This window comes from Bos indicus x Bos taurus, chromosome 27 (assembly GCF_003369695.1).
Source record: "Bos indicus x Bos taurus breed Angus x Brahman F1 hybrid chromosome 27, Bos_hybrid_MaternalHap_v2.0, whole genome shotgun sequence".
NCBI lineage: Eukaryota > Metazoa > Chordata > Mammalia > Artiodactyla > Bovidae > Bos > Bos indicus x Bos taurus.
The window spans coordinates 14271275-14279922 of record NC_040102.1 but is presented as its reverse complement, the minus strand read 5'-3'; the positions used below and the strand labels follow the sequence as shown (position 1 = coordinate 14279922).

General features: G+C 45.5%; 1 protein-coding gene across 1 annotated transcript; it reads right to left on the bottom strand.

The window, feature by feature from the left end:
• Nucleotides 1–1719: 1719 nt before the first annotated feature.
• Nucleotides 1720–8621, bottom strand: ING2 (inhibitor of growth family member 2). Its single transcript, XM_027529815.1, has 2 exons — nucleotides 8002–8621; nucleotides 1720–3176 (listed from the first exon to the last, which is right to left on the bottom strand). The coding sequence occupies exons 1-2, from the start codon at nucleotides 8183–8185 to the stop codon at nucleotides 2506–2508; spliced, it is 855 nt and encodes a 284-aa protein (XP_027385616.1). The 5' UTR covers nucleotides 8186–8621; the 3' UTR covers nucleotides 1720–2505.
• Nucleotides 8622–8648: the final 27 nt, after the last annotated feature.

The window sequence follows — 8648 nt, the reverse complement described above, 5'->3', positions numbered from 1 at the left end:
CCCAGAGTTTCATAGCATGGCAGAGGCTCTACTTTTCTGTACATTAGGGGTCTTAAAAATTGTAATATTAAAACTACATTTAATAACAGATGAGTTAAATCACAACTGCTAAGGGTGGGCCCCAAGTATCAGTATTTTGTGAAGCTCCTGAGGTTAATACCAATGTGAGACAAGTTGGCGAACCATTGGTACATACTATGAGTTGGTAAGCATGCACTGAAATAGTATATGAAATCTGCTACTTAAAAAAAGTAATGCCAGTCATAATGTTATACAAACTTAAGGCTTCTATTTCCTGTGTGGTACAGAAAACAAAAAAGAAATTCATAAAAATAAGTGTTTCAAACATTGGGTCTGAAAGAGAACACACCTTTCAGGACTTTCCGTTGCTTTTCCTGTCAAGCTTAATCCAAATTTGGAGACTTCAATTTGTAGGTTCTTCTTTTCCCCCACATGCTGAGGCAAATTGATGCACAGAAGTGTTGACCTCTATGAGTCACACCTGCGAGTTTTGGGGGGCTTTGCACATACTGCTGTTTTCAACAGTGGCAGGTAGGCAGCTCTATCCGGGTCACAAGGACATAATCACTAAGACAAAATGCTGTATCTCAGAAGAGAAAAGGATTTCTCCACAATTCAATATTTCTTGCTCAACATAATCAACTGTAGTCATCAATCAAAATATCCTTAGGACAGAAGCTAATCAAATACTGTGTGTTTACCCATCTCTAAGCTCACCTTTGAACTGTCCTCATACCTCAGAATGAAGGACAAAATTAGTGAAAAACAAGTTGATTATTTAAATCCCTGAGTGTTAGTTGCTCAATTGTGTCTGACTCTTTGTGACCCCATGGACTGTAGCCCACCAGGCTCCTCTGTGAATGGGATTTCCCTGGGATTTTCAAGGCAACCCACTGGAGTGGGTTGCCATTTCCTCCTCCAGGGGATCTTCCCGACTCAAGGATCAAACCTGAGTCTCCTATATTGCAGGCGGATTCTTTACCTTCTGAACCACCAGGGCAGCCCATTACTACAATAGAAAATACTCTATAGATTTCAAAAGAACCATAGAGATACTTAAGGCAACTGCATACTACAGATGAGCAGCCTGACACCCAGATGAGCTGAAACGTTATGCCTAAAAGTCACACAGGAGAACTAGAAGAGAAAAACACTTTTTTCTTTTTTTTTTTCTTTTTTCCAAACAAGCAAACAGGATTTTTCACATGTTAATCAAAAAGAATTCAGATCATCAGATTAGGAAGAAATGAGGACTAAAAAGTATGTTACATATAGATTTAAGGACTACTCAATCCACTGCCCCCACCCCTGAAAAACCAAAAATTCTCCAAATATATGGATATGTATCCATCAAGATGCTCACCCTTAAAATATTAATCTTGGAAAATTCAATTTACAAATACATTATTAATTGCATTGTTATAATGAAATTAGTTCATTAAACATGAAGACACCAAACAGCACCAATTCCAGAAAGTTAAGAAAGTAAATACACTATTACTTAAAATAATATATAATTTCTGATTGGGACAGAAACAAACTACAGCCACTAGCAAAACTACTTAAACTACTGTTTGACATAAAGGCAATATTTAAAGACTAGTATACACCTTTTTCCCGCTGATAGGCCTGTGACCAGGCATCCCAGCCATGGGTCAACATGAAAAATACTTAACAAAGATGCTTCTTTAAAATTGCTCAAGTGCCTTGAACCATGATACTGCATAACCCAAATTTTGCCAATACAAGCCCATGGCAGCATTTTTGGTATTCTAATTGCTCCTACCAGCCTCAATTAAAACAAAACAACTCCCTTATGAAGCACTAGACTCAATGTAGCTGTGAAGCAGCAGCAAGGTATTTATAAACTGGCTACTGACAGTGTATCAAAACGCTACTATGGAAAATACAGCAGCAAATACTCCGATAAGAGCACATTATTCCACATGGAATCCCAAATTCTTATCTCTAGTTCCTTAAATTCTTGGAAGACTAGAGATCAACAAGTGTATGTGTAAATGGGGCCAGGGAGAAAGAAGCTCTGAATGGTATAGTGTTCATATTTTAAATTATCCAAGATAACCTGAAGGCTTACAGAGAACTCTCAACTGTATCTAAACTTTTTTAAGCACACAGAACTAAAATGCTAGCAAAACTTTGGTGTTTCCCCCCAAATTAGCATTGCAGTTTCAGTGAAGATGAAATAGGCATGGTGTGTGAAGTTTTTATCATGTTCAAGCCACCCTTTTCTAGTCCCTGCTCCTTTCATCAGGCGATCTGAAGACTACCTGGTTTAAAATATTTGGTAATTCAGTGCAGAAAATTAAGGTCACAGACAAAGTACAACAACTTTTAATACACCATTAATACTAATGATTAAAAATTATTGCATAGTCTTATGCATTTACCCTAAAACATTTTCTGAAAGTAAATTCTGAAAGCATTATATAAAAGACAACCCTTTAAAATGTGGATGGCCTTTAACTACCTCGATCTTCTTTCCTTTTTTGTCTTTTCAGTACTTTTGTCCATTGTTTTCTCATTATCTCCCCTGCACTTTGGGCAATACCATTTCCCCTTTGGTTTATAGGTAAGTGAAACACACGAAAAGTGAAACCATTCGATTGGACACTGTTCATTGTCACATCCGATCATTTCCCCGTAAGACACTTGGTTACATAAACAGTATGTAGGTTCGTTGGGATCTATTGCAAACTCGACGGGGGAAGCTTCTCTTTCCTGCTTGGCCTTGGAGCGTTTCTTTTTCTTGGCGGACTTGGATTTCTTTTCTTTGGGGGGCTGATCGTCACAGTCCTCGATCCCGTTCGTCATGTGGCACAGGTCGCGGCTTTCACTGGTCCGCTGCCGGCGGGGCCTTCTGGAAGACCGTTCTGGTTGGCTGGAGTCCATCTTCGCTTTATCCGCAGCTCGCTCACTTTCGGCTGGATCTTGAAAACACTGGGAGTGGAGCTCCATTTGCCTTGCCCGGTTTTCCACCAATTCGAGCATCTGTGTGACAATTTGAATTTTTTCATCTCCCAGTTCTTGACTATTGATTAATGCCCTCTGGAGATGCTGCTGGAGGCGTTTTTTCTGGTTTGAATCATCTTCTTTCTTATATTTTTCATAGACATCATCAATTTCCTTTAATGTTTCTAAAAAAAGAAAAGAAAAAAATCAGAAAAAAAAGAAAATGCACGTTGGCACATATAACATTTTTCAAGTTAGTTATTTTTCCCAGAACTGGTACAGTAAGAAAGAACTCAAAAAAAAAAAGAACTCAACCATAAAACCACATTCCTGCATAGTATGAATACAGTAAAAACATTTTATTGTCCTTACCAAGACCACACATTATCCAACATGAAAGTACTTTTAGAAATAAGCTAATAAAAAGAATGAGCCCTCCCTAATATTCATTAATCTACACTAGAAAGGACAAAAGATGTGTGGCTAATTAAAAATAAGTCTTTCACCGGGACTAGGCTAGACAGTTCAATCCGTGACTTGCTACATGGCCCCAGAGGCACTCTCTACCTCGACTTTCAGATCATCCCCTGGAGATTAAGCAAAGCAGACACAAATAACTCTTAGCTTTCCATGATATTCGCTTGAATGGCTCTTTTATTGCATCACATGGGAGACGCTGAAAATCAAACTATTTCCAGAACAGGTTTAGGTTCAGGTTCTGGCATCAACTGACTAAGCTATTAACAAAATTATAGTTAAGTCAGCAATGGGTCACTGTGCTTTTGTAGATAACTCAGCATTTGGTCCTCAGTTTTTTGATCTGCTGATTTAGGTACTTTAGAGAATGTGGGATACACTTAAATCAACTAAAAATGGCTGAGTCATTAGAAGACATACAAAAATCTGAAAATATAGTTCCAGATGTCACCAAATTTACATAAGTGTCTTATTCAAATCTGTCCTCTTTCTTGTTCTTATGAGATACAATGCTACCTGAAAGAGTTCTTAGAAACAGCGCAGAAACAAAAATTAACTTGGAATTTATCACACCACATGCCATATCACTGTTTTATCTTCTAATGTCATTACTCTAACGACAAGAACAAAAATGTTAGATGAGTAACATACATTGGGGGGTGTCTCCAAGTAAGGTAATATAGAGCATGTATTCAACACAACTTATGAAACAGAACCTCCTTGGAAACTGTAGGTACTCACACAAAGGACAACTATTTACTGGACAATGTGCCCCCACATGTCTGAGGGTACTCACACCCGCACAGAGTATTTTTAAATAATGTTCACATCTTGCTCATTTTCCCAGCTAGGTATGTAAGTGGATTTCTTTAGAACTCAACTTTCTTCCAGGAAAAAAAAGTTCTATATTTTCCCCTCAGACACACAAAAATTGAAGTTTAAAAAATAAAGGCAGCCTTATCCAATAATCAGGAATTAGAAGCTAATTATAGTAACACAGATACTATATATGAGGTAAAAATTCACCTTTGCAAGACACCTTAATTACATAGTGACGGAAGAAAGGCCACTAACACTCACTGAGTCCCTTCCATGCAACTTTCTCATGATCACAATCCTGTGAGCAAGCCACCACTTCTGCATGTGAAGACACTGAAACTCAACAGGTAACCACCCTAGACTTTGAACTGCACCATACCTGTCAGTTTGGCTCTACCCTTTAAGCACATTCTACACACCTGCATGGAAGGCACTGGATATTAAATTCGAAATTTTAGCTCAAAGGTGTAAATAACCTTTGATTATGAAGGAAATTATGAACAAGAATACCGGAACAAAAATTGAGGTTCTCTAATAACAATACCCCATAATAAACTGGGCTTCCCTGATAGCTCAAACGGTAGATTCTGCCTGCAATGCAGGAGACCTGGGTTCAATCCCTGGGTCAGGAAGATCCCCTGGAGAAGGAAATGGCAACCCATTCCAGTTTTCTTGCCTGGAGAATTCCATGGACAGAGGAAACTGACAGGATACAGTCCTTGACATCGCAAAGGGTCAGATACGACTGAGCGGCTAACACACACATAATAAATACTTCATTCAATTATGCAATTGTTTTCTTCATTCCTCTATCTTTAAAAGTTTTTAAGTCTACTTTTAGGGTTCTTCAGTAATTTCTGAAAATGTATGAAATAGGAAAAAAATTTGACTGTCTAAATAACTTATATCACTATTACTGTAAATATGAAATAAAAAAGCAAAAAATACTTAAGAACTAGCAAAGAAATTAAAGACATGAAAAATCAAAAACACACAAGTATACAAAGCTAACAGAAAACTGAAAGTTGAGCTTAGGAAGCATGTGCATAGAGTGAAACTAGATCACTGTTTTTGTATTACTTTTGAAACGAACCTCATGCGAAGAGTTGACTCATTGGAAAAGACTCTGATGCTGGGAGGGATTAGGGGCAGGAGGAGAAGGGGACGACAGAGGAAGAGATGGCTGGAGGGCATCACTGACTCGATGGAAGTGAGTCTCAGTGAACTCCGGGAGTTGGTGATGGACAGGGAGGCCTGGCGTGCTGCGATTCATGGGGTCGCAAAGAGCCGACACGACTGAGCGACTGATCTGATCTGATAGTCTTAAGGGAGCTACAACTTTTTATAATCTCTCAATGGCACCCCACTCCAGTACTCTTGCCTGGAAAATTCCATGGAGGGAGGAGCCTGGTAGGCTGCAGTCCATGGGGTCGCTAAAAGTCCGACATGACTGAGCGACTTCACTTTCACTTTTCACTTTCATGCATTGGAGAAGGAAATGGCAACCCACTCCAGTGTTCTTGCCTGGAGAATCCCAGGGACGGGGGAGCCTGGTGGGCTGCCGTCTATGGGGTCACACAGAGTCGGACACGACTGAAGCGACTTAGCAGTCTTTCAAGGCCCAATACTGTTTCTCACGTGGTCAAATCTACATGGTCAAGACTGCATATTTCCTATAACAAATTATCGCTCGCCAATTCAAATTAAAGTATCTTAACTTCTGTGAACTCAAACAGGTCTTTAAAGAAATGTAAAAGCATCCAAGTTTTACAAACTTCAGAGTTATCATTGGAAAACTAAAAAGGTTCCACATACAACTCTGAGGCACACATGTAATATCTTTAGGTTACAATTCAGGTATGTGCTCCATGTCTATAGAAAACACCTTTGGAGAGCATTAAAAAAAAAGATTTAAATACTTTAGAAACGACCATGTGCACCTGAAGAAGCCCCGCTGTGGAGTCAAACATTCCCCGCTTAATTGGACAAGTTACTCAAACTCCTTGTAAATTTAAATTTGTCTGAAAAATGAATGTTTACTTCATTGAGCTGTGAAGATTAAATGGGATAATGTTCTGAACGCAGTGCAGCAACTGACAACCAGTAAGTAATCTGTATTAATCACTTCCCCCACCCCAAAAGAGACCAGTCCTGTCAATATGGATTCAAAAGGCAGAAATAAACTGCCTTTAAACTGTTTTTTAATAGGTTAAGAAACAAGACACAGAGACAACTAAATATTCTATCAGGCTGCAGGCCCCAAAATACCACCCCAGAAATGCGTTAAGACACTAAATTGTAGGATTAGCGACGGGTCGAAAAACTGAGAATGGGTCCAAGAAGTTATCTTTTTAAAGTTCAGAGGGCTGATTTCACATCAGGTCCAAGGTCGGTTGCTTGATTCGGGATTATTAACCGCAAACGGCTCCCCATTTAAGTTAACTCCTCCCCTTGCAGTTGCAGGTGAAAGGGTCACCAATGACAAATAACAAATAACACGCTCTGTAAGAAAAGTCGATTCCCTGTCCTAGCTGTCTGGGTCTGACCACAAAGGGCGGCTTTTGCCACAGCATTTAAACTCGGCGAAGGAGGGACTCCGGAGTTGAGAGACGCCAGGCGGTTGCCCAGTCAACCAGCTCACACCCTTAGGGGACCCGGAAGTGACGCAGGGCCCGGAACCTACGCGGTGCCGGGATCGGCGACGGTCCCGGAGGCTGACTGTATTTCTGTCGTGATTTGAGTGATTGGGGCGGGGGGGGGGAGGTGGAGTCGAAAATTCAGACAAACGTGTCCCGAATCCCAACACTGACTGCGCCGACGGCGAGCTAACGTCCTGCACAGCCGCCCGAGCCTGCCCTCGACGAGCCATTTTCCGGACGGGCGGGAGCGCGCGTGCCCGCGCCCCGCCCACATCTACGTCACCTTGCAAGCCCCGCCCCCAGGCGGGGGGTAGGGGTCCTCCTCGCCCCACACACAGAGACACACACATACACACACCCCTCGGCTCCCCCATGGGGAGCCCCCTAGCCTTTCAACCATTCGGCTGTAGCAGCCGGGAAAGGCTGCGGCCCGGAACTTTCCCTGGGGCGGGAGACGGGGGAAGACTCGATTCCCGAGCCCGGAGCTCCGGACCGCCAGGGGAGGGACCTCCCCGGAGGCCGCCTTCGCAGTCCGCCCTCGCCCCCTCCCCCCCAGCACGTTCCAGTGCATCTGCGCTCAGGGGGTGGGGGCCTGAGGCGGGCTGGGCTGAAGGAAGCCCGGCCCTGTGGGCCCGCGGGAGTCCGGCCGCGGCCGGCCGCTCACTCCCCACGGCACCCGTCCCTCCACCGCCCGGCTGCACGCTCCCCGGGCCGGGGCGCCGAGGGGTCTGCGGCACCCGGCGGGCGAACACCCGGAACAAATGAGCTTGCTGCTTAAAAATGGCTGATTTCGTCTTCACAGCGGCTACAGCCGCTGGGTCTGCAGCGGGGGCTGACGGGCGGCCACCGCTCCCTTCCACCCTCAAACCCCCCCACACAAGAAGTCCGCAGCGGGGGAAGGGGGAGGGCCGCGAACCCCACCTGCGGGGGCCCGCTGCCCCGGGTCCCACATGCCAGACCCCCACACACACTGTGTACACTCGGGGTGAGCTGGAAAAGTGGCACTTTCCCTGGGGCAGGCTCCGAGCGACCGTGCCCGGGCCCCGAGTCGGGGTGGAGGACCCGCGGCCCCTACCTTGATATTTGTTGTCCAGCTCCCGCAGCACGGACACGTTCCTCTGCATGTCGTGGGGCAGCGACTCCACACACTCGAGGTAGTCCTGCACGTAGCAGGTGAGGAGCCGGCTCCGCTCGCCGGTCAGGAGCGCGGCCGACGAGTAGAGTTGCTGCTGCTGCTGCTGCTGCTGCTGCCCTAACATCCTGCCGCTGCTGCCGCCGCCGCCACCACCGCCGCCGCCGCCTCCGCATCCAGCAGCCACACATGCAACAGCCACGGCCGCCGCGGCTCCTCGGCTCGGCAGCCCGGCGCCGCGGGGACACCGGCCGCCGCTCGGGAGGGCACTGCTGAGTCCCCCGATCTCCGCTCCCTCCCCCCCGAAAGAAGCCCTCACTCCCCGCCCCCGCCGTAACAAGCCCAGGGGCGGGGCGAGATCGCGGCTCCCTCCTTTCCCCCTCCCTTCCCAGGACTAGAGCAGCGGGGACCCTCCCACTCCCGATCTCCCTTAGCGGAGCTGGCGCCGGGGTCCCGAGCGTTGACACTTCCGGTCCCCCCGGGAGGCCCCAGATGCTACCAGTGCCGCCCCGTAACTCGGATCCCCATGACAAGCCTCTCGCTGCCCGCTTTTCCCTCAATCACCCTCCCGCGCCTGCCGAAGAGTCTCT